General features: G+C 39.0%; 1 protein-coding gene and 1 long non-coding RNA gene across 6 annotated transcripts in view; one reads left to right on the top strand and one right to left on the bottom strand.

Annotated features, from left to right (window-relative positions):
• The window catches only part of dclk1a (doublecortin-like kinase 1a), a 90823-nt gene extending 75241 nt beyond the window's left edge, over window positions 1-15582 (top strand). For 2 of the 5 annotated variants that reach the window (XM_066650338.1, XM_066650340.1), the window contains 12 exons: window positions 1875-1969; window positions 8663-8747; window positions 9090-9265; window positions 9421-9540; window positions 9990-10136; window positions 11768-11901; window positions 12028-12105; window positions 12870-12966; window positions 13570-13650; window positions 13939-14052; window positions 14772-14845; window positions 15445-15582. In XM_066650338.1, coding sequence (XP_066506435.1) covers window positions 1875-1969; window positions 8663-8747; window positions 9090-9265; window positions 9421-9540; window positions 9990-10136; window positions 11768-11901; window positions 12028-12105; window positions 12870-12966; window positions 13570-13650; window positions 13939-14052; window positions 14772-14845; window positions 15445-15502 — 1259 coding nt within the window. In that variant the 3' untranslated portion in view covers window positions 15503-15582. Of the gene's footprint in view, window positions 1-723; window positions 838-1874; window positions 1970-3460; window positions 7199-8662; window positions 8748-9089; window positions 9266-9420; window positions 9541-9989; window positions 10137-11767; window positions 11902-12027; window positions 12106-12869; window positions 12967-13569; window positions 13651-13938; window positions 14053-14771; window positions 14846-15444 lie in introns of those variants that run through there. The other 3 variants (XM_066650341.1, XM_066650339.1, XM_066650342.1) reach the window with 3 other exon arrangements.
• LOC136674357 (uncharacterized) lies at window positions 13058-24091 on the bottom strand. The gene is made up of 4 exons (XR_010796042.1): window positions 23846-24091; window positions 15399-15839; window positions 13897-14084; window positions 13058-13703 (listed from the first exon to the last, which is right to left on the bottom strand). It is a non-coding gene; the product is annotated as an uncharacterized lncRNA (long non-coding RNA).
• Window positions 24092-27018: the final 2927 nt, after the last annotated feature.

Below are 27018 nucleotides of genomic sequence, written 5' to 3'. Positions count from 1 at the left end.
CCGTTCTCTCTCCTCCGGGTGCTCCAGTTTCCTCCCACAGTCCAAAAACACACGTTGGTAGGTGGATTGGCGACTCAAAAGTGTCCGTAGGTGTGAGTGAATGTGTGTGTGTGTTGCCCTCTCCGGGGTGTATTCCCGCCTTGCGCCCAATGATTCCAGGTAGGCTCTGGACCCCCGCGACCCTGAACTGGAGAAGCGGTTACAGATAATGAATGAATGTAGTGTAAATCCAGTCACACAATTTAATGTTAAAACGGCTTGCCACACTCAGCCCTCTGCTGTTAGACCAGCTTACCCCAACCCTGCAAGTTGAGGGGATTTTTTTTCTTACGTTTATGATGTAAGAAACGCTGTTTTTCTAATTCTGCCCGTTTTCAAACTGTCTTTATGGCACAGTTTCAAAGCTTATACTCGGTCATGGCGTTGACTACCTATTTCACCAATATACGCCTTCTAGCATATAAACAACAACACACTTGTTAACAAAGTAAAAAAAAAAACTTGATGTTCACTGGAGGGGGTCTTAAATGCTTATGAATCGTTGAATTTGTCGTTTCAGTGTTCTAAAGAGTCGGTTCGAGGCACTGAATCGATACCGTCACTACCTGCTACGTTTATTTTTCTCCGGCGCGCTCACCTCCTACCACGCTGTTGCGCGTCACTGGCTACGTCAGCGATCCGTCAGCCTATCGGCCGCCCACGGGCGCGCGCGCGCGCCTCTCCGCTCGTCTCCGTCCTTTTCATTCACTTCTCCGGTCGCTGGAGCGTCAGTTCGCCTCCAGTTCTCTGAGCGCTCTCGGAATAAGCACTGTGTCCTCAGCATGCTACAATACGAAGGTAGGACCCCTCGGCGGAGAAACATTTATGAGCCATTACAAGGACACTTTCTCTCAGCGTTAAGTTCACTCCGAGCTCTACAGTTTTCAGCGCTGAATTATTGTCTGCGGTGTTTATTTGAGATCATTGACGTTTGAAACCAATTGCTGGCTGTGACTGACTCTTGGCTGCGAAGAAATGAATGAGATCTTATGTAGCTAGATTTCTGGTTAAGGTTTGACTCGTCTTTCACGTCAAATTTCAGTGTTGTCTTCTCGACACATTTCCTGTTCAGTTTGCTGCCACTTTAAACAGCACCTTTGTTGTCTTTAGTTTTCTGCCTTTTGTTCACACTACATTACTATTGAGCTCCTTGATCAGTTTAGAAACTATTCATAATTTGATGTTTTCAAACATGTTTGGTATTATTGATCATGAGTTTAATAATGTAAAGGTAATTTGGCGGATACACTTCTTTGTTGTCTCTCTTTACATTACAATTATTTATATTTTCCTTCTCAAACAAGCTCTCCTAAGACATTGCATTGGAGGAATGAGGTATTAGGCAAGAGGAGCCTTGAGTGTGTTTTTTTTTTTTTTTTTTTTGTATAGAAGGCTGAAATTTGGAGGTGCTTTTGAGTGGAGTATTACTTCAACAAACATGTAGGCTGTGTGTGGTATGAAGAGTGGGGGAGTGTTTTCTTAGACTGCTGTGTAGTCCAGGACCTGTTTATGTCAATAGGGAATGGCAGGCACAGATTTGGATTAGGATTTGTGCGTGTGTGTGGGAAGAAACTGTAGCTGTGTGGGCGACGCCTCCTTGTCCTCCTACTCTTCCTACACCTCGCACATATGAAGCCATCTTCACTGACAATTGGCTTAGTCCTAGGCTATGAAGTGCAAACTGCAATGGATGTGGAAAACATAACTGCATGCACAGATAGCATGTTGTTAATGAAATTACAGTGGATGTTGAATGTTTTTTCTTTAGGTTCATCCTTTAATTTTCTTTCATGAGCTATGTTGTAAACCACCTGTTTTTCCTCATTTTCTTCTAGTCAATGGGACTCCAGCCAGCCAGCTGTCAACGCCCCACTCAATGAAGTCACCCAGCCCCTCTCCTCCCAGTCCAGGGAGCCTTATGAAGCGCAAGGTAAGACCCCTGTAGAAATTCTGTTGATATACTTGGACAGGTAGTGCACCCTATGTGCAGTGCAAAACATGGTAGGTTCAGCATTGAATGTCTAGTGGACTGTATAACTGAACCGAGTCAAGGATATTTCTGTCATGTTTCAGTTAAAAAAAAAATAAAAATTAGGCACAAATAACAAAAATAAAACTTCTAAAAAATCTTGCGCAAGTATGGTGCAGAATCAGCAGACATCTGGGAATATATAAAGATTAGTCTGTCTCTTGAGGTTAGCCTTTGTCATGTTTGCACAGCTTCTTTTTGTTCTTAACCTCAGTCAGCAGCCTAAGAAGGTGCACCTAGGCCTTGTTCTCATATCAAGCTGAGAATCCGCAGCTTCTTGCAGCTAGAGCTGCTACCAATATTGTGAAAGACTTTAATATTTCCAGAATACCAGCAGTGTCTAACAGTTGTAAATATAAGCACATACTTATAAGATATATTTATTTTTAAGATTTTTTGTTTTGTTTTTTACATTTATTTGAAAAATGTACTCTTTTACATAATACAGATATTTAAAGTGACTTCAGCTGTTAAACAGGAATGTCATATGGCGCTTTTCCACTGCATGGAACCTACACGACTTGACTCAGCTCAGTTTGATTCTTTTGCTTTTTCACTAGCTTTTTTTTAATTTATTTTATTTATACATTTTTATAAAGCCCCTGCTCCCTTATGGTTCCAACCGAACCTAAATCGTGACATGTAAATCCTGCAGAGTGCTGTCAATCACCACAAAATGCAGAGCTCCAACACACACTAGCTGCTAGAATGATCTCTGAGGTTACACCAGCTTACATGTTAGTTTTTAACCGACTCTCAACGGCAGGTTGTAATATTTATTACGCTGAGGTGTTTTGAAGAGGTTCAAACCCTCCTTGGGTTGGTGGCTGACAAAAATCTTCTGCGAAAGACAAACTGGTCTGTGAGAACTGGGGCACGGAGCCGTGTTCAATCCAAAAAACAAAACTAGAAACAACAGGAGAGCACACAATGAGTAAACAGCGCCAAAATTTACCCCCTTGTTGTGATTTTTAAAGTCCATTGATCCTGTTAGGTTCCCATGTGTTTTTATGACGTCACCCGCTCCATTTTGCAGGGTAGCTTGTGCTCGTGAAAAAGCGACCAGCTAAAAGTGAGTTGAGTCAAGCCGATCCCATGCAGTGGAAAAGCACCAATAGTATTGCATTTCATTGCTAGGACAAAATAAATATTTAAAATCTTCAAGCACCCAAAAAGAGCAATGTTGCATGATGTCTCGATGCACATAAAAAAATTATTGTTAATTATAATGTGATTTACATTTCCAGAGATCTTCAGTACTAAAAAACACACAATACATGCTCTATGCTAGATGTTCTAGACCCCCTATTTATGTTCATCTCTCCAGTGCTTGTTTTGGAGACCGCTTCCTCATTCCATACGTCAGTAACACACTCCTTCTGTATTCTCCAGGAAAAGGACAAGGCAAGCACTGAAAACACAGCATAAACCTCCCCCAGCCCTCACACATTCATTCTGAGAGGAGCTAGCAATGAGGAAGACCCACAACAGTTCCACAATCCCTAGCATGTGGGATTGGTGCCACTGTCTTGGACGCTGTCACATGCTCTCTCTCGCTCGTTTGGCCATCAGAGCCAAAAACCCAACAGATCTGTCCATGGAGAATGACCTCTGCCTTTAGTATTTTTCTAATGATGATGGTGTTGTTAGTGTTAAAGCTTTAAAACAGGCTGATGAACAAGCATGCAACTCAGCAGGAGTTATACTGCTAGCCACTTTTCTAGTTTTAGAAGCTATGAGTGTTTATATATTTATGGGAGCAGGGCTAATGATGTGTGTGACCACATCAAATTGTTCCTTATCGTGCTGTTCCTAACAGAGCGCAAAACGGGAGGGTTTGTCTATGGACAAACAAGACTTCTCACCAACTCTTTAATTGGTGTGAGCCGATTGCCCCTTACTGACTGACTCTCTCTCTCTCTTTCGCTCTTTCCCTTTCCCATTATTTCCCTCTCTGTTCTACTTCCATTACCACAACCGCAGTGCTGAAAGTCTGTAATCACTGTGTGTAGATTTCCCACTGGGAACTCATGCCTGGCTAGAGCAAATTTTACTCTCAGGCAGTTCAGCCTTGGCTATGTAGTGGAGTGTGGTGGTGGTATGAAGCTTGCCAGTTGAGTCGCGTGCTGGTATTGAACTAGGATAGATTAACTGGAGACTGCCTGCTCCAGGCAGAATAGATGGCATCTCTGACCTGGAATGAGTTTCACATGCTGCAGCAAGCTTATGATAAGACAAAAGTGTGGGCGGTGCTGGTCCAACACAATGTCCAAAATGCCCCTTCAGTTCTTTGATAATGGTATATTCTCTTTTGAAAGATTCAATAGAAGAACTGCCCTTGAAGAAAGATATATGTAAACGTTTACAGATCAAAAGATACTCGGTTTTTTAGCACCTTAATTTTAGATATTTTATAAATAGCTATAATATTTTGGTGAATATCATCCCTGTCCAAAGAAAATTAAGTATCTCTCTCTTATGTTTTTTTGTTTTGTTTTGTCAATTTTTAATCAACTACATAATTTAAACACCACAGCAGTCCTTTACATCGTGTGGAATTTTAAGGATGAATTAACCAATAGAAATGCTCAAAAATTACTTAAATAATAAGAAAATACTCTTAAATGAACTTCCATTGAAAGTTAAGGAAGAGACGGTGACAATATCTTGGATGTAAAAGTTGTGCTTTTATTGTTGCTGTATAAATGAGCCAGAAATCAGATTATCCTAAAAGAGCCAAACTTAGCCAATCAGTGGGTTCCCTCAATGATATAAACACTGCAGAGTTTACCCCCCTTCAGTTTGTCACTGAAGTGTTTCATATTCTCCCCACATTTCACCGCCATTTCTGTGATCGCTGAAAGAGTGCTCGAAGCAGAATGATCTTGCTTTGCTTTGATCTGGGAGGATTGCTTTGCTCTTCTTACCACTTGCTGCCTCTCTCCGGAGGAGAATTTGGGGCAGACTGATGATCAGTTCTGTGCAAGGAGGAATCATGATGTCTTCACAACCATCTGCCACATAAGTGGGTCACGCTCTGAACAAAAAAAAAATCTGCCTTTTTTCTGTGAATGGGGAAAAGGAAGGCGGAAAGCACTCTTACATAAATGTGATTTTAGAGTGGGGCTCTGGCACTGAATGTTCCTGGTTTCTTCTTTGTCTTCATTTAGAGTCAGACAGTGACTTAAGCTTGCTAAGGTTGGCATTAGGAACACATTGCTGTAGTCTCTGAGATTTATAGTCTCTTTTCCCCTCTAATAGCTGTTTAGAGAGTCCTTAATTAGTTTAATTTGTGAGATTGTTGTAAAATGTGTTCATCACTCTCCACACCGCATCTAATAGGATTTATTTACATTTTCCTCTCCTTTACAGATAATTAATGCAGATATACTGCCTTTCTGTGCATATCCAATGTTTAGTTTAGTGAATTTGCCTGTTGTGTTATTTCTGCTTTCTGAACCAACATTCAATTTAGCTTGAGCACTGAATGTTTTAAACACACCATTATCTTTTATGCATGGGAGATCACTCTTATAGCGCCAGTGCAGATATAGCCAAGCTGGGCATTGCTTCCATCAATGTACATAGCATGACATACTTTTCAGGATTACACAAGAACAACAGCTTAAGACGGTTATATGCTTTTTCTGTATGTTTCTATAGCTTCTGTATCCTTAGGGCACCTTCCCTCATATCTTTCTCTCTAAACCCCTCTGCTCTATTCACTTGGAATATGGGGCAGCTATGTTTGTGCATTAATATGAGCGATACATTTTGTTAGACCTTCATTGTGCATGATCTGTTTGTAATGTCAGGTACTGTTTCAGTTTGCAGTGATGCCTTGTCATAAACAGCTTGACAGAAATGATGCTACCTGATGTTGTTTGATTCATGCCCTGGAATGGGAGTTTCTGTAGGGGTAGATGGGGAATGCCACAGAGACGGGAGAGTGCTATTTGACGTTGTGATTGGATATAAACTTGTCTAACGTGTAGTAGCTGTTTGTGACATTCTCCGAAATGGCACTTCTTATAGCAGCATTAAAAAACAATGGCTGAAATACAAGCTCACACCTTAAGTTCCTAATATAAGCATGATGCCAACTATAGAATGGCAAGATGACTTCAGGGGGTCTTTACATCATCCCATCAATCAAACCATAGCCACTTTTGTAAATCATGCTGTCTGTTGAGTTGCATGCTCTTCTCATTTTCACATTTGTGTTCATCTGTCTGTGAATGTGTTCTGTTTGCTTGTCATTCGTTTCTTAGTATGTGAATTTTACAATTCAAATTTGTCAATTTTCATTTCAAACATTTGTATGTGAGTTTTTTTAATACATGTGAATATTTGTCATCATTCTGTATCATCTGTCATATGTAAATAGATTTGCATGTATGTATTTATGGATTTGGGAGTCAGTTACCATTAGCAACAACACACTGCATGGAATGTATGCAAGTTAAAATGTCTCCTTACTTTCATCGCAGTCTGCATTGGCTTCTTTTTCTCCTCCTTCTCTCGCCTTTATTCGTGTTTGACTTTTAGAATTTGATCTAACTTTGTTTCTTTTTTGTTATAAGTTTTATGCTAGTCACTTCTTGTCTGTACGTTAGTGCAGACATCTTCATTGTGTCCTCTTTTACCACATCTTGCATTCATACACCTAAAACAGGATCTCAGTTCTCTTAGTCCTGAATAGATTCTGTCATTTGATATTTTTAATCTTTTTTTTTTAGTGAAAATAAGTGTAATGTATTTATTTAGACATGTTGGATATATTAAATATAATGTATGTATATTTATTTTGTTCCACTTTATTCACATTGTATATGTGCTTTGGTTGTTTTTAGTTGGACCAGTTTTTTTTTTTTCTTTCTACTTACAGAACACTAATCTGGGTCACTGTTGGGCTCATGCTGCTTGTGCTGCTCTCCACGTTCTTCTCCCTGAGTGCCAAGGGAAACCACTTATTAGAATGTTATTGTAGCTAGCTCGTCTTTGTCTTAACCAAAAACAGATTTGTGCCACAGTACCGTTATAAGCAGACTATTAGGTCTTAACACAAGGATCATGTAGAGACAGATTAGTGTTTCAAAGAGATTTTGAGATGCCAGATGCCTTATTTGTTCAGGCAATCATTTGGAAATTAATCAGTGGATCAGGCACTGACTTCAACAATGTCAAGTCCTAAGCAAAAGCCAAGTCTGGATTTTACTTTGGTGAGGTAGACTCTAAGCAGTAGTTGGATTATAGATGGGGGGGGGGGGACATGATTCCCCCTGTTTATAATAAATAAATTCTTAAGAGCTTTTGCCCCTTCGACTGTTGTATCCTTAAAGTTATTTTGAGAGAGAGTACTGGAGCAGCAGAAGCACAGCTTGTCTCCAACTAATTAATATGGGAACTCCCTTTTTCTCTGATGAACTGTATTGTTTAGCACTGCTTGAAATGCTGCAGATTTATTATTACAGGTTCAATAAGAACCGTATTGTTGACCCTGCTGTAAGCAAACAGAAGTATGACTCTGGAATAACTTCACTGGCTTCTTTCATAATGCCTAGATCCGGCTTACAATTGGACTGTGGTCACACAGGAAATCATCGTATTTGGACACCGGAGAGGTTGTTTCACATTTGAGCAGGAAACAGGAAATTGCTTTGTATGGTCTTGCCTTATGCTGCACCTTGTCTCACACAGGAAAAATATTACTAGCTCCGCCGCACACATAGAGAGGACAGCAGTTTCCATAGCAACAGAGTTGTTGCCATCACTACGGCTCTGGATGTGAATGAAATGGAAGTGAATGCAATATTAAGAGCGACTGACATGGATTTGCACACATACCCACATATATCCAGTAATTTCACTCCTTGTTTTTTTCCCCCCATTCTCAAGCTATGATTGTGAAGCCACACCCAAATGAGCATATACAAACATAGCAGACGAAGAAGGTTTAGTTGAAAACAGTCTTGATTTGCAGTTCTTCCTTGCCATTAGCCTCAGTGTCGGTTTCACATGTTCAGTTGAGCATTCTCTACATGTGTACTTGTACGTTTAGGTCTCAACCAGGTCACTTCCATCCATGAGTACTGTCTAATTCCAGCCCTTTGGTTCTTTCAGTGGTCAGATGAATCCAGCGCAGAACATCGAGTTCTAATTACTCTCAGGATGACCTGAAAGGGTCCCACTGCCTCGAGCAGACGAAACAGAGGAAAAAGCCCGTTTGCGACTCAGTTGGCCCTTCCTCTCTCACACTCTCCGTCGCTCCCTTAACTGCTGTCATGGCAACCAGCCCTGAGCAGGCCAAGGGGTTTTGCCTTAGCCTTAGTGATGTATCTAGGATTTAAAGGGGAGAATAGCTGATGTGCTGTGGGTGTGAGGGTGACCAGCTGGCATTTATTAGATAAGTGCCAATAGGTTGACTAAGGACACCCCAACCTCAGAAGAGAGCCAGTAAATCGCAGAGATTAAAATGCCAAAATGATGTTCATGACATAATCGTCATTTCATCGCTCCCGTCATGTATCCATGTCTGTCACCAGTGAGCAAAGTGATTTGTGAGTAAATACTTGGCTGATCTGTTTGTCTCAGGGCTCAGAACAGAATGGCTCTTCTGCCTCACTGGCCTCCACCAAGGTGTGCAGCCTGGAAGAAGGTGAAGTTCCTGTTAGTGAAGGTAAGAAGCAGGATGACCCTGCATCCACACCTGACTGATTACAGTAAACAGTATTCTACTTACACAAAGAATGAGCCGCTTGCATATTATGCAGGATAAAAACCCTTTAGGTTATGCTGAAGTCATAAAAAATAAATAAATAAAAATAAAAAATAAGCTTTGACCCTGCAAATATTCTTCACGTTCTTTCAAAAGAGTCCTTTTGAGTCCTTTCTGAAAATTACTGCTTTTATTTAGTATTATTTCTTTTCACAATGTGATGCTGTTGATATTGTAATCTCATCTTTCGTCTGCCATGAAGGGTACTTAAAAATAAGTGTTATTTTTCTCTCTTTGATAAAGCTGAACAGGTGGAAGAGAGTGCAGCACCTTCAGTTCCAGCCTCCATTTCAGACCGCTACAGGGTGGGCCGCATGATCGGTGATGGCAACTTTGCAGTAGTGCATGAGTGTGTGGAACGTTCCACTGGTCGAGCGTATGCCCTCAAGATTATCAACAAGGGCAAGTGCAGAGGGAAGGTGGGTAGAACACTGGGGATTTTTGCAGGCTAATTATTTATTTACAGATAAGGTTTCTGCGATAAAAAAGTTTGGATTATTTATATTGCATCTCAAGGCTTCTTCAAAATCAGGCATTGATAGAAAACTTATCTTCTCTGTGCATTCGCATCCAGGAGCAAATGATCCAGAACGAGGTGGCCATCCTGCGGAGAGTGAAGCACCCTAACATTGTCTTGCTGATTGAAGAGATGGACACATACAGTGAGCTCTACCTGGTCATGGAGCTAGTCAAGGTGTGCAACACAGCTATTTTCTCATTATACCCCTGGCAAGGCTTATGTTAGCATGCTCTTGTAATTGAACCACTGATAGAAAATGAAAGCCAGATTGAATTCATGCCAAATAATGTCCTGTAACATTAATAGCTGCCGGAGAGTTTAGCTGTGAGCTTGGAGCTCCTTGGATGAATGTATACAGTAGCTAACTCGGACCAGCTGAGCTCTATATTAAGCAGCTGCTCTAGTTAGCTGCCTCAGTGAGGGGATTTTGAACCCTTCCACACAACAGGCAAACCAGGCCACTGTATATATTCTGCTCACATGATTTATCATCAGCACAATTTCTAGAAAGCTGATGTGAAGTACAAACTAATGACTTTCTTGCACATGTGTTTACAGTTCTCTATAAGCTGTTCATGGACAGGTTTACGTATATTACATTTGTGTGCCTCTTATGTCCACAGGGGGGCGATCTCTTTGATGCTATTACCTCTGCAACAAGATACACAGAGAGGGATGCCAGTGGAATGCTCTACAACCTGGCCAATGCCATTAAATATCTACACAGCCTTAACATCGTCCACAGAGACATTAAGCCAGAGAATCTTTTGGTAAGAACCTTCATTTCTCCTCAAAACTTGTTCCTTCATTTCATCATTTATTCATTCTTTGGACCTTTATGGATGATAGGTTAAGCTCACTCTTCCATCCTTTGGCTTGTCTATGCAAATGTGTGTGTGTGTGTATATATCATTATTTTAATACAATTATATACACGCACATTTGTGGGCAGTGTTGATTCCATTAAAGGATTACAGTACTTAATCAGGATATGAACTACATACTATTGCATGATCCATTATGTGATTTCATAACAGCATGAAAACCACCTCATAGCTCAGTAGCAGCCATGTCTCCACATAGGTGCCTCCCTGCTGAGCTTGTGGGCTGGTGCTGAGTGAAAGGAAAGGGAGACAGACAGACAGTGATGGAGGGAGGGAGAGGGAAAGAGAGAGAGTGAAAGAGATAGAGAGAGAGTGTAAGTGAGTGAGCTGACTCTTTGACTCACTTGTTACCAGCCTGCCTCTCTCTGGCCCTGTTTGGATGTGTGATATCACTTTTCTCAGAGGAGGAAGTGAGACATGACTCATCCACTGACAGTTGCCATACTGTACCGAGCTCAGAGGCTAAATCTCTCCAGCCACACGTCACTGTAACACAGCATCAGTGTGTGAACTGTGTGTACCCTCTCCTCAGCACCAGTCTGCCTCCCAAGATGATTAAGAGAGAAGCCATTACTTAAGTGTGCTCATGATGGAACATTATTCACAAAAACGCCTCTACGCCACCACATTATGCTCTAATGAGTAACATGACTGACAAGATATTTAGCAGGCTTTTATTACCTAAGCCTAGAATTATGTTGAAATGATTGTATAATTGTTTCTAAAGTTTGTATTATATCTAGATCTTTTGTATACTCCAGGCCCCTTCCACTGTGAGAATAATATTTCAAATTTCAATATTATATGTATATAAAATCTAAATATATCAAAGTATATAAAAATGGTCTTTAAATCAGGTATATTGGAACATTTGAAAAATAAATAAATATATATTTTTCCTCATCACTGTACAATGAAAAACATGCATCTCCATTTTTGTCAAGTTTTAATTTGCTACATCATTTGAGCACAGCAGCTGTCCTTCAGTTTTTGTTTGTATGGCAACAAAAGATCCAAACTTTTGACTGGTCCCGCATATTGGAGGAGTCGTGGCATACGGGTTTTCACACATCCATATTTTTCTGCTTCTCTTCCCTTTTTCTGCCAGTCAAACTATATCAGTGCCTCAGTGCACTGCTGCATGGCAGTGAGCCAGTGGAACTCTGTAGAGGCAGGCTTTCCCCACTCTCATTCTTCCCTTGTGTGAGCTGAAGATAATCACTTGTGTCGCTCGAAGCATGCTTTTTCAAAAGCTACCTTCCGACACTCGATACGAGGCTCTTTAAAAATGCCATCCATTACCTCAGATATTATGTAACGAAGCAGAATAGAGGAGGCTGTCCAGAGTAGGAGTGGGAAGTGTGTGTCAGTAGGAGATCGTTCTGTTTTAGCGTTAGGAAAGTGGTATGGAGTGCTGAAGGCCTTGTATTGCACATATTATGCAAGTAAGTCTATAGTCTTTTTTGTTCTCATAAGATCTGTGCACTAAACTACAGATTTGTCCTTCATCCTCTAAGGTATATGAGCACCAGGATGGAAGCAAGTCTCTAAAGTTGGGAGACTTTGGCTTGGCGACAGTGGTGGATGGGCCACTGTACACTGTCTGTGGAACACCCACATATGTAGCACCTGAAATCATTGCAGAGACTGGGTGAGAACTCATTCAAATTGGAACCTCAGTCAAAACTTAACATGTTTTTTATATTTTATGTGTTCAGTTACTGAAAGAACCGCATATTGTAATGAAGGCTAATCCTCACTCTTTATCTTGTTCTAGTTATGGCCTTAAGGTTGATATCTGGGCAGCTGGAGTCATCACATACATCCTACTCTGTGGCTTCCCACCATTCCGAGGGTATGTTTATAGGCAATGTTCAAATTTTTTTCAAAATTTTATACACAATGTCATTTTTCCAAACTGAGTCAAGCCATTTAACATAGTGGGTACAAATGACTGACATTCCCACTTATTTATTTCCCATTAAACCTGGAAATGACCAAATGGTTTAGAATTTTGTAATTTTGGAAGCCCAGTAAAATCATATTACGGTATTTGTATGAAAATATCATTGTTTAATTATTTTTTTTATCCCCATCCACTCATCAGAAGCTTTTACTTAGCCCCTCTGATTTATTTCCAGGTTGATAGAAAGGACATACTAAATACTAAGAAATTCATTAAATCAGAAAAAAATACAAAACAAAGATTTGCACTGGTGGTGCCAGCCTTGTGGACCCCAGAAATGATTTGCAGCAGGAGTCAAAGTACTGCTCATATGAAAAGATCCACATTCATTTATGCATATAATTAAAACTTAATATTCATTATGCAACAGAACAGTAGGTATTCCTGGTATCTTTAGATCATATTAGGAAGTGTGTCAGTAGATTTGGGGGGCCACACTATTTCACGTCTTATGCAAACACTGGGATTATGATGTGAAGTCTGCTAGCCAGTGTAGGAAGTGCTATATACATTATTTATATAAGAGAACTGGGCCAGCAGCGCCCCCATGTGGTTACTGAAGGAACTACTTTTATGAACCCTAGCTCATTTGATTATTTTTGTACTGTTTCTTTGTTTTTTCTTTTCTTATTGTAACTTATTATTTCTAACAGTAGCACGGAGGACCAAGAGGCCCTGTTTGACCAGATTCTGCTCGGCCAGTTAGAATTCCCTCTACCCTATTGGGACAACGTGTCAGATTCAGCCAAAGTGAGTGAAAATGTGTCATAAAGAAATAAGTCGTTCACTCGTTTGCTTTCATACACTTATTTATAGGCAATATATTAAAACAAAACCTCAAATACTGACATAAAACATTTTTAGATCATGTCTGAAACCTGCATTATCTAGTTAGTCAGGTATTAAACAATATCTGTACAAATATATGTAGAGGCTCCTTAAAATAGTGAATTCAGCTACCTTAAACTGCACTGTATAAGTGGCAGTGGTGCAGTGGAACTCCATTCCTTGGAGATACAATGATAAGTTAAGGTGGCATTTGTGCTGCAGAACAATGTCAAGTAATTATGCTTATGTTAGATACACATGGACTTGTTCCAACATCTAGTCTAAAATCAGAGTAATTGCAACTGTTACGAAAGCAAATGGGAACAAACTACCTATTAAATCCCTTCATTTCAGAAAAAAATGGATGAGGTGAAAAACAATTGGGCCATATATTGCTATTTTGCATTTTTGTTTGAGGACAGTGGTTATAAGATAATGGAGGTGCAAATGAAGCATCAAGCAAACAGTTTCCAAGTCATTTGGGTCAACACTAATTTTTTTTCTGTTATTTTTGTGCCCTTGCAGGAGCTGATCACATCAATGCTGCAGGTGGAAGTGGACCAGAGATACACAGCTCTGCAGGTGCTGGAACACCCCTGGGTCACTGTGAGTATTCACGTGGATATATTCTCTTCAAGAATAGACTTGAATTGAAATTTCTGTAGGACAGGAAAATTTGAGGACAGAAAAAATGATTACATAACCAACTGCCCTGCAGATTTGTTGGACCATAAATTAATTATACTAGTCAACTAGTAAACTCTTTAGAATATTTTAATTACATAATGTAGAACTGAGCAATAGTAGGACAAAAAATAAAATTTTCAGAAGAACATTTTCTAAATATGGAACCTGATTTTGAAGTGTTCCGTGCTGCGTTGTCTCTGCCTGCAGAATGATGGCCTATCAGAGAATGAGCACCAGCTGTCCGTGGCAGGAAAGATCAAGAAGCACTTTAACACTGGCCCCAAGCCCAGCTGCACCACGCCTGGACTGGATGTCATCACGGTAAGCTGTGATCTGCTGCCAGATCAGTTTGTCTAACATGGGTTACAAAAAATTAGCATCCTATAGAAAGATATACAGCCTTTGATAAATGCCTAACTTAGACTCTAGATTGGTGAACTTTAGTGTTAAAGAGCAGGCTGATGTACCAGCTGACATATGGATTTACAGATTTAGCTGCATTAGTGCAGTGAACCCTACTTTGTGTCAGACCTGTCTGAATAAAGTTGGACTCAAATGGTGATTAGTTGGATTAGAACCGGACAACAGCAAAATAATTTTGCTGCCAAACAACATCTTGTATTGATAGTTTGAAAATACCAGCTGTTATTTACACTTTGCAGAAGGCTGAGCAGACTGAAATTAAAAGTTAGAAATTGCTTGAAATATAATCTTTTTTCATTTATTTCTTTTCTAATTTAACAAATGATTTTCATTCTGTTTTGCCTCTGTTTTGGAGATGCAGCATTTTTGTCTGACAGCATTTCATGCGTGTTCAAGGCAACATTATACTTGACCAGAGTGTAAAATAATAATAATAATACTAAAATTCTTTTGAGTAGCTGATTAGATGGGGGTTTTTAACGTAGGTTTTCCTCTATTATACATACAGTAATATATACCGTAACTAAATTAAGGCAGAGATATAAAACCCAACCCCTAAACTGTTGACAAACATTTGTTGACTTTCCATTGAGTTACACGGGTTTCTCTCCATTCAGCTCGACCAAGACTTCTGCATCCAGAGATCAGGGTCATTGGACTTTTACCAGCATCCTGGCATGTACTGGATAAGGTAAAAACTCGTCTGTTAGGTCATTATTTGAATCACAGTTGTTATGTTTTTTTTAGTTGCATGAATGTAGCTGATTTGTTAAATTTTCTATTCCATTCCATTTTTCAAAGTCTGTAAAGACATCATGACACTTCATGATGTTGCTGTGTATTTGTGCTGCGAAGTTAGTGCCAATTTCAAAGCCTAAATTTCCTTCCCTTTTTCTGTCTGCTGAATGTGGCCTAAAGTAAAGCTTAACTGATTTTTTTGAATGTCCATCATCAGAAATGTCGTATGTATGCTAAACTGGTATTTAAAGAGGCAGTTCTGTTTATTTCAAATGTGCTTTCAGTGAAGAGATGTTTGGTGACAAAAATTAGCCACTTTTGTTTTGTATGTGAAACTAATAGTTGGGGTATGACTTACATACATACAGCTAAACATATGCCACATAAGTTCTTTTTCTGTTTTGAACTGAGGCTGATACCAAAGAAACCAAACATTTTGTATTTAGCTTAAATAACTGACATATTTCAATTATTTTTGATAAATTCATAAGATGGTTACATCTCACCACGTTCAAATTAAGTCTTATACTGTGCTCTCTTTCTTTTCTTCAGACCACCACTTTTAATAAGGCGAGGCAGATTTTCTGATGAAGACGCCACCAGAATGTGAGCATGGCACCACTGATTACCCAGCCATCCTGTAGCCTCCCTGCCCTGCTCCTGGCCCCCAGCCTCTGCTCTGATCTTCAACTGTTCCTTACTTGGCCCAGGCTGCTGCCCCGCACTCTCCCCAGCCCCAGCTACCTCCACGCCTGAGTCTGAAGACTTTTCTGCCCGCTCCGCTCAGACTGTCCCCTCCCCCAACTCCCACATTCTAGAGCTGGAGGGAAAGGGACCCGGATGGAGAAAAAGAAGGGTTTATGAGGATTCAGAATGCAGCAGAGTGGAAGGACAGGACTGAAGCTGTTCTGTAATTGAAGGGCAAAGCTGTGGGTGTCGTCTCCCACCTGCAAAACATGAACATATGTTTGTCAGGACTGGGGGAATCCTTTGAATTATTTCACTACATTGTAATAGTTTTCCTATTTATTTATAAATATTTTGTATTATTTATGTTCAAACTAAGTGTTTCAGTTGATGGAACCATTCCTATAGCTACTCCACTTTGTTTTCATCTGTCTCTGGGTCCAGTTTTGCGGATGGAGCAGCTAATTGGCAGTTAGTTGATTATTGATTAGCTAGTCATTATCAATTAGTGCTTGCTTGAAGCAACTGCATCCCACTTCTACCTTTTGTGCCGAGGATAGGATCTGAACGTGTAGTCCTCACAACCGAGAGCCTCTTGTGTCAGCAGCGTGAAAACCTCTGTGATCCCCCTTGCAATAATGTTCCCTCATTGTATGTGGTAAAATCCCCTCTCAGCACTTTGCTCTCCTTCCTACTCAACTGCAGCTGAAGGTGCTATTTGGCGCACAGAGCAAACTCACGCAAAATTGGGGACCGTTTTTTTTCTTTCTTTTTTTTGTAATCAGTGTAAATAATATGATTTTAATTATTTTGATATTGACAATATATTTCTTTAACTTAGAGAACAGCAATTGCATACATCAGAGATTAGCTGTACGTAAGTGTATTTAACATAAGCACAAAGGCAATGATATTGTTGGAAAGATTTCTTCATTTTCCTGGGAAAAACTGCTTTCTGAGATATCAGCAGATTACAGTGTGTCATGGGTTGTTTCTGAGAGATTCATATGATAATGCAACGCACAGAGATTTCACTGTACATTAGAATGTTTCAGACTGAAATTCAGGATTGAGATGAAACCTCAAAGAATTGTAGCAGGGACAATAAAAAAAAAATGCCAGAACAATATATCACGTAACCTATAAAATCAGCCAATATTAAGGTGTAATGGTTTATTTATTAATGTGTAAAATGGATCCCAAGCTTAAACTTGAATAAAATGCTATAAGATGTAGTAAAGACAAAGCACTGCATTCTTTTTAAAAACCTTTTGCTTATTATTTGAGTTTAAGAAATTACTGTTACAGTTAAGAAATTACAGTTACTGATGGCAATAAAGCACTATTATATATGCTCAATCCTCCAGTAGATTTACCTAAAATTGGCTGATTTTACTGGTCATTATGATTTTAGTTCCATAAAACCAGTAACCGTAAATTTGCAGGTAAATGTTGGGTGGTGCCCTATGGTCAGATTTAGTACATCCATCTATGCTATGTGTACTCTCACAGTGAGACAGAGAATTGTTCAAAATGCAATACAACCATCACATTACCGTTTACTCCAGTATTTACATGTATTTAGAACAGTACCACAAACTATTTTTTTTTTTGTTTGTTTGATTGATTAAATCCTCTGGGACGTTGGAAAATGGAAGATGATTGTATGAGTGCTATGTACTATATACAGTGACACAAAAGGAGCAACCATCTCGGCTCTGATCAGAGAAGATATAAATTGGACATTTTTATCTGCAAATATATAGCCTGCATTTGCTCCTGAACTGAGTGACACAGCTTTAAGGACTCACCCCAACTGCTTCTGCTCATTTAACATATACCAAAACAGAACCAAACCAAGTTTTGTGTACTTCCACACACATTGCTAGACCAGTTTCACTTGTATTTACACAAATTACATCACTAATATCCGCCATGATTAATAAATATTACCTGGCGTTATGGAAATCAATTTTGTGTGCCTGAGTATGGCAGAGTGTCACACTGAAGCAAATAAAGTCTTGTAAAATAATGGAAGTGTGTTGTTTTATATGTCACACTAAATTAATATATTTTTAGAGACACAAAAACTGGACTTTGTGGACTGATGGTCACATTCATTTAACTTAAACAAAAATAGTGAAACTTATGAATATATGGTCAACCAACTCAATGAAACAAGACTAGTACTGTGTCAGTAAATATTCTGTGGCTTATTCAAATTGAAGTTATTCAAGTACTTTCACTTCCACTCAAATATAGCTGTGAATTAATAATGTACATTTCATTCAGTTATATTTTAGCCATTGTTATTTATTTGCTTAATTTCATTATGTTTTGTCAATGACAACATCTGTACCAAATTTGACATTTTGTTTTAAAACCACAATATTGGACGTAAAAAGAGAAGAACAGTACTCAAACTTAAGATCCTCTGATGATAGCTACTGACGTTCGAGAATTTAATCAGTATTTAAAAATTGTTTGAGCTGCAATCTGAACTTTACTGAAGTAGTTTATCAGGAACGTTCATTTACTTCTATTTAATTATGTGGCTGAGATGCAGGGAATACATGGCAACTTAATGAGTGGAGCCAATAATTACTTAAAGGAAAAGTTTTATAAAATTCGGAAGATGCTTCCTCACTAGCTCTCCTGTCTGCCTATGTGCTCGAAACAGTTCTAATGAATTTATAATGCCCCAGTCTGTAAATGAGTATATTTACAACTGAGTTTTAGGGCCATGGCATTGAAAAGAAAAAAAAAAGATATCAAGAATAAAGTCTGAAAATAACGTCAGAATAATTCCGTGAATAATCTCTGAATAATTCTGAGAAATAATAATGAGAAATAATTTGCTGCACATATAATGGGGCAGACACAACCACAGTGTAATTGAGGAATGCAGTGTATTGCTGAAGTCATGGTACAGATTTCAGAAATAAATACTCAGTCCTCTGCCACATCAGGACCAGATTGTGATTAGTATTTAAACCCTGAATCGGCGCAAGAGCCCGTTTATTCAGAAGAGGGCATGTAGTTTCACAGGATACAATTAATCAGAGGTTCTAAAATATTTTGCTATAATATTCTACTCAAATAACTATCACTTTGATGAAATTTTACTCAAGTACAAGTAAAATTACTGGTATAAAAATGTACTTAAGTAAAAAGTAGTGCATTTGAAATTTACTTAGAGTAAAAGTTACTTTTTTAACAGTGTGTGTGTTGGGGGGGGGGGTGGATCTAAGGGGATATAAATTTCAAATCAGTTGGTTTTAATTAATTGAATAATTTTACAAATTAAATAAACTGCTCATGGAATGGCCTGAAGATATGAACATGATTATTAAATAGATGAATTACGTCTATTCATATAAATAATCCCTTGAGGGAAATTGTCATAGCAGCAGGCAGCAGGTGCTTTTAAATACAGAGAATAGAGAAATGTGCACTAGGTTCAGTGAAGTATGTTAATACACACCCACACAATACTAAAGTTTGGGAGATAAATAAAATTAAGTCGAGTTGTTACACAAAGGCCAATAGAGGTAACAGTTCAATACCAACCAACAAACACTGATGTATTTGTGGTAGTTTGAACCTCTTACCAAAAATAGGAACATTTATTTTTAACTACCAATGCAACTGTATAAATATTATTTAACATACTTGTACATGCTCAAAATGCGCATGTTTGATGTTGGGTTTTTATTACTGCTTTTCTCACGCTGTATTATAAAGATGTCGCCTTTCTTGCACTTGTTGACGTGGTTCCTTAAATATGGGCAGGGGTTCATGTAATTCGTTACTCTCCACCTCTGCAATTAAAGATCACAAAAGTGTTTGAACTCAAGCGCGTGGAACGTGTTACGGCTCATGGACTCGTACAATAATCTAAAACCGTATGCATCTTATTTATTATCTATTGTTTTTGTTACAGTTTTTATTATTATTTTTCTCCTGTAAAAGTCATTGACCGTAGGTCATACAGACTCCCCACTTGGAGGGTAGATGTAGTTTGTGTGCATCTTGGAGGACAATAAAAATGACACTGATTGGCCTAATGGTGGCGCTATAGCAAAGCGAAACACGTTTAGGTCCTAAACTATGAGGCGTAGAGACAATTTTTTTTTTCCTGATTCCTTGTGTCCTGACAAACCAAAAACGAATTAGTCAAAATTTTGTTCCACCCACTTTAATTTTGCGCTAATTTGCAAAACCTACATTTGCAAACTAGTCCAGGGATTTTTGTCCAATTCTCTTGAGCTTGGTGAGCATTGGCAAAATGTTCGCAGGAGTCTGATGGTTAATAATTATCAAAAAAAAAAGGTTGAAATTTCGATTCAATATGGCCACCATATGGAAATGAACCTCTTCGGCTTATTGTATGTTTTACTTACCAATTTAAAACATTTTCATATTTCATATTCTACTTCCAGATATGATTCTGAGGTAGCATGTCAAAGGAGGAGTCAATATTCATTTTATATTCATTATATCTCAGCGTCCGCAAGGCAGATCAGACCGCCGTTTGGCATGCTGCTACTCTGGGCAAGGCTATAAGTGGAAAATTAAGGACAATTCGATTCGTCATCGGCCTATAAAATATCAGCAGCTGTTTGACAACCTTAACAAGGTCCAGTTATCATGGGATTTGAATGGTATGTCCTTGGTGGCACTTCCAAAGTGCATAAAAAAGTTCTTAATGATGTCCACTAAGGGGCGCTATATATAAAAATTGATATATTAAGTGTATATTAAGCAAAAATTAAGCGTATCGACATGCAGTTTACTTCTCTGTATACTCTGCAGAGGGCCTCACAACTTTGTAATAGCAAATGTTGTATTTTCTCAATCGCCAGTTGTTTGAGACTTTTGTGACTTGTAGAATTCATGCTGGATCTCTGTTTTTATGTTAAGCCACATAGTGATGAAAGTTCAACATTTTATTGATAATTATTCAGGTCTTTAGGATTCGGCTGATACCACATATGTCCATGTTAGGAAAATATCCATAGAGTAGTACTCCCTTAAATAGTTCTGTATGTGCATTTCTAACATGAAAGACTGTAACTGCTTAGCAACACTATGCGACAGTAGTAAATTCTTTCAACACCAGATAGAACTACAAAACTAAATATTTTGTTGAGCTATATGGAGGTTAAGATCCTTTTCACCTGCACAGGTCAATCATCATATCATATGAATATGAATATTTATCATAATTAAAAATGATAAAGTCTCCTATACTTCTTCAAGTGGCCATTTACCCTCACCAATCTGGAAATACCCTTTGTTATTGTTTGTTTTATTCTGATGTACTGAGTTTCTGATGTTTACACTTGTTTCTCACAGAGTACAGTGTCCCTTTAAATGTCTGACATTTTAAAAGGCAAGAGCTGCACTCTGAAAATGCCCACCTGCATTTAAATATTTTATAATTATATATAACTACTCTATAGTATCCTGTCCAATTTTAAGAGCACAGCTTACACATTACTAATATTACACACAGACCCTCTGACAGTACAGACATCACACAGAAACTGATGCACCTCACAGACTGTCAGACATGCATCACAAACAATCTGACACTGCACAGACTTACTCCACTGCATTACATTTTATTGTACTCCATAAAATGAAGTACACAGACTAAAATAATAAGCTGTAAAGAAATGAAACTTGGTCAACTATTGGTGCTTTCTATTGTTGGTACTTCTACTTTTAAGACCAATGTTGCTGAATTTTAACTGCAACATGTCAAACAGTCTACATGGGTGCATCTGTATAAAACTATTTGTGCTAAAACTCAAGCAGAGTAAGGGACATCCAGATAATATATACAGGGGCTGGTCATAAAATTGGAATAATCATGAAACAGTTGATTTATTTCAGTAATTCCATTCAAAAAGTGAAACTTGTATATTATTCTCATTCATTACACACAGACATATTTCAGGTGTTTTGTTTCTATCGATTTCATGATTATAACTGACAACTAATGAAATCCCCAAATTCAGTATCTCAGAAAATTAGAATATTGTGAAAAGATTCAAAAAGAATGCCCTCTCCGTTCCTCAAAGGAGCGCCAACTAACACGGCCAACCCCCCCGTACAGGTCAGTCGAGGCTATTCTCATCTCTGGTACCACACTGGTGGAACGAGCTTCCAAGCACTATCAGAGCAACAGAAACCCTCTCCGCATTCAAGAAATCATTGAAAACCCAACTCTTCCGAGAGTATCTTTTGCACTGAAAGTCTTTCTTTAATGCACTTATTACTTCCTGGCATATTGCACTCAATGTAAGGTATTTTGTATAAATTGTGCTGTAGTTTGAATGTTAGATCCTCTTTTGTAAGTCGCTTTGGATAAAAGCGTCTGCCAAATGCATAAATGTAAATGTAAAATTGAAGACACCTGGTGCCACACTCTAAGTCCGATTTTAAAACTGCTCACACATTTCATACATCACACAAAGGCCCTCTGACATCATACAGAAACCAACACACCTCAGAGACTGTAGAACACACGTCACAAACACAATCACCTATTACAAATAATCTGACACTGCACATACCTACTTGGCTCAATGTCTAACAATTTTGCCATAGCCACAAATGTCAATTCATACTACAGGAGTTGTCTTGACTGCCATATTAAGCCAGTTAGTGCTTGAGCCTGCAGATAGCCACTAGCGGCTCTAGTTATTATTTTTTTTTCAATGAACTATTATCCACATGTCATTTTTTTCCGCTCAAACACACCACTCTATGCTGAGCTTAGAACGATGTTCCCTTTACAGGCACATGTCATTATATGTAATTTATTTCTATTTCTATTTATTTCTAATATATTTCTAGGCGGTTGGGAGAGTTTTCCAGGTGACTGCTGGTGTTTGCTATGGTATCCCTGGTGGTTCCCTGATACCAAGGAGATGGTGGACCACTATTGGGCCACTGAGGGCAAAGTTGAAGGTCCACTAGTGTTTTGCACAGAGTTTTCTGGGCGAACCACTAGCGATTAAACAGAATTTTAGACAAAATGCCATTCATAGTCCAATTTACGTTTTTTTTCCTTCATTAGGTTCTTTTGTTATCCTTTAGAAATAAGATTAATAAATAATTTTTATCCAGGAGTGTCAACATTTTTAGCATAATCATTTTATATCAGGCATACTCATTATTATATCTCTCATAGTTGTTGGTAATATTTGTATTAGATTGTTTTCCAGAATAAAAGTCTCTGAATTTAAAATCTGTTTGAGGAGATTACAAATTTGTTATATCCTGTACACGGGACAGTAATCTGAGTGGTCCGATGGATCGTTTGTAAAAGCGTCCTTTTTTCCTGAAACTCTGATTAAATACTAGTGGATCGTCCAGAAAACGACGAGCAAAACGCCAGTGAACCGCTGACGGCAGCCGCTAGTGGGCCACGATCTTTGCCATTACTGCTCACTTCTTGCTATCTGGGCAGTTTATGTTTCCTTTAAATTCAGACGGTCCACGTCTTTAAAGGTGGAACAGTGTGTTTGAGGAGAAAACGACTGTTGTCTGTACGCAGCTGATGTTACTACTACCTGTATATATTTCCTGTAGCACGATGTTAGTGGCAACGCTACGAGAGGGTCATTCGAGAGTGACTCTCCATTCACAGAACTAATAAAGGTGTTTCCCAACCGTTTCCGAATACGACGTCGTCTTTGCGGCTATGCGTGAAGTTCAGCGTATGCGCCGTTCAAATCGGGTAGCGACAAGGGTCCGTGCAGAGACTGTTTTCCAAAACAAATAAGAGCTTTATCTTCAAGAATGAGTACCTTATGTGGTCACACATAAACATGAGTTAGCCTTTCCTCGCTGTACTTTACAGTTTTAAACCGCTGGAACACCTGCAACGCGTGTTTATTTACTGATGATATCCGTGTTGCGTAGTCTTCTGTGTAAACAATACAATTCGAATAACTATGTGGGACGTGTTCAACCAAACAGGGCCTATCAGGAGCCTATCGGAGCTATCAGCAAAGTGTACACTAGCATGGCGTTCTGCGCAAGTGCAGTCCAAATTGGCTTGCGACAGTCCTCTTAAATGAAGGGAGGGGCGCGCTGCTGGACGCCGCAATGATTTTTTTTTTTTTAGATGAAGGATCAGAAATGAGTTTCCGCACACAATATTTATAAGATTTTCAAGAAATATTTGAATAATATCCAATGTGTTGGAACCTCCTACCTTGTAGATGTAAAGTCAGAGACGGTAGCTCACCTCATTCCTCTCTGCAAAGTTTGTAGTGGTCGTGCACTAGTCCTTCATTATCGGAAACAAGACACTGTTGGCTGGATATTTTTGGTTGGGGGACTTTTCTCAGTCCAGTAGTGAGACTCAGGACTTTAAAAACTCCAACAGCACTGGTGTGTCTGATCCACTCGTACCAGCACAACTTATACACAACAAAACCATGTCAGAGTCACTGCAGCGCTGAGAACGATCCAATACTTGACACCCCCCTCCACTGAGGGCTGCCTGTTACTCACTAAGCCCAAGGCTGTTATATGATTGGCTGATGCAAGAAATGATATACAGTAACCCCGCCTACTTACTACGTCCATTAATTGGGCTGCAGACACATACTCGGGGAGTTCTGTTCACTTGAGAACATGATATGCAGTGTGAGGGCGCATTAATAGGAAGTGTCGCTCACTTTGATTTCATGACTTATAAGAAGCAATTCAAAAATTAAATAAATGAATAAAAATGTGGCTTCAAACAACAATGCCATCCTTTAAAAAGAAACATCAGAAGAAAAGACGTTCACAAACTTATGAGAAGTAAATGTAGTTAATCCCTTAGCTAGCAACATTTAGTCAAATTTGTGCCATTTTATTATAGATGTGGTTTATTTATTACATATATGAACATATGAATATACAAGGTGTATTCCAGTACAGTAGAGTATTACAATGTTCTGCCCTTACATAGTACTGGCATGGTATTTGTTGTGCAGTAGGTGTGAATGGGGTTTAAATGTATATCAGTGACACTTATGGTGAGACATGTAGTTATATCCTTTATGGTGGCATACAAGTGTTTGTGTGGTTTAAAACTGAATAATTAAACCAACATTGTTTAAATTTGTCCAACTAAACTTCATAATGTAGTGGAGTATGGACCGGATAACGAGATGAAAAGTCAAATGAAGAAATGAAAAGTTTTGAATTAAAACTTTTTCATTCTGACCAGGACCTTCGTCTGGTCCCGAATCCAACAATCCACAGGATTGTGTGTGTGTGTCTGCGACAGAATTAACATTCCACAAACCGCGGGGGTGCAAAGACCCTGCAGCCCCCCACACACACGCACGCACATAAGATACATCAAAGACGGAGCGAGACACTTTCCAGCGACACCTGGCCCCCGGCCCCCTTCCTCTCTTCGGAAATTTAGAGATAACAAATTTTACGATGCTTCTAAGAAACAGGAACCTCAAACAAAGGGGGGAGTTATAATCCCGTTTTAGGACGAAGTGGCATCTCAATGTCTCTCGTTATCTCCCACGGGAATCAGCAGATAGTTAGAAGGGGTGACCTCGGTTTGAACCCCCGTTGACTCATCCACACCGAACCAACGGCATGGACCAACAGCGACCCCAGGTGGACGTTTGCGAAATCACGTCTCGCCTAAGGCCGTCTAAATGCATAATGGACTTAATGAAATTTTAATAAGTATGTTTATGCAATATGTATGAATGTCACTCTCTGTGTCCTACGATGAACGTCCACCTTCTAATGAAATGATGTGTATTACTGTTTTTATCATGAAAGGAAGTTTCTGTCTCTGATTAGAAAAACGAATTAATACTAGAATTAATACTTCTAAAAACGATATTGTGAATGGGACGTAAACACAACGTACCCAAGATGAAATCTTATGTAAATGTTTGATATTAATAATCCAGGGCGCTCATTATTGTATATTACCAACATGTATAAGAAATTTCAATACGCGAAATTTCTATTCCTTCTGTGTGAATCTCTGATTCAAACTCCCCCTTTCCTGTCTCATGAAGTCGATCACGTGAGCCTCGGACTCGCCACCCAATCAAAGAAAAGACACCTCCCATTAGGGCGTGACCGCGGTGGCTTTGAAAAGAAGTTCAGCTCGGCACACAGATAGGAAGAGAACAACACAGTTCAAGAAATTCAGAAAGAAGTTCGAAGTGCAGCGGTTCAGCTCAGAAGATCGGAAGCTCAACTCATCTCAACTCTTTGTCTCTCTGACTCTTAACTTCGCTTCCGCTCTGAACGCCTGCACGCGTTCTCTTTGTTCCATTTCTTCAAGCTCCAAACCTCTCCAAGCGAGACGCTTTCTCCTCTTTACGCCGACGAACGAAGACTTTTGAAGAAACCTCACTAAGCTCCCAGGAGACGTCTTGAGTTAGGTAGTGTGAAAGAAATTTACGAATACGTCGAGTGATTTGAATATCTTCTTTTCTTTTAATTGTGTTTTTGTTTATCGCCCATCGAAGTGATCTCACGAGTGATCAAAGTATGTGAAACTTATTCATGGCCAGAATAAGATATCACCCCTTTTGATTAGCTGATAGCGGATATATTAGCGTTATAAGCCAACTTCTGAGGGCATTACTTCTGGAAAATTGAGCAACGAGACGAGCTAACACTCTGAAGGAGCCACTCCACTCCGGTGAGAAGCCAGCCACGCCTGCAATTCTCCGAAAAGGGGAACTCTCGATCGACGCCGCCCCGCCTGAGGCCGAGAGCTTCTAACTCAACCGGGAGGGAATCTCCTTCACAAGCAGGCCTGTTTTTCACGACGTGGGAACGACGAGAAACAACCCCAGAACACAGAGGTTAAAACAGCAGGACGCGACGGCTCGGTGAAACGGCAAACGAGTAAGCTAGCTCAATTCTCACATTTTCCAGGAGCTGATGCCCGATTAAGTCCCTTTATAATTTATATGTAATAGAACATCAATTAGCAACATTTTATTCACAAATCACAGTGCCTAGCTTATCTTTAAAGTCAAATCGGTTTCCCCTGCATTGATGCCATGAGATTACAAGGTTATGCTATGCTAATTAAATATCTTTCCTCTTATTAATAAAACTTTCATTATTTGAAATTAGTGTGTAAAGTTTGTTCATTAAAATTCCTGAAAATCCTGAAGAACTCACTTCGCTTGACTATTATTCATTCTCAAACTAATTAGTAACGTTTTAATTGTTTAAGCCAATTATAAACTTTAATTGCTATCATTAGTCAAATATCAGTAATTAAGAGTTTGAATAAGGTCAACGCTATAAACACAATATATAAATATATATTTCAAATATATATTCACATAGGTATCACGGTGTATGATTAAAAAAACCAATATACACTACAATAATAAGGATCAGACACCTGGAAAGGATGTTTTG

The sequence above is a fragment of the Hoplias malabaricus genome, chromosome 18 (genome assembly GCF_029633855.1).
Source record: "Hoplias malabaricus isolate fHopMal1 chromosome 18, fHopMal1.hap1, whole genome shotgun sequence".
Taxonomy (NCBI): Eukaryota; Metazoa; Chordata; class Actinopteri; order Characiformes; family Erythrinidae; genus Hoplias; species Hoplias malabaricus.
Note: the sequence above shows the minus strand (reverse complement) of the source record. Positions and strands in the feature narration are given on the sequence as shown.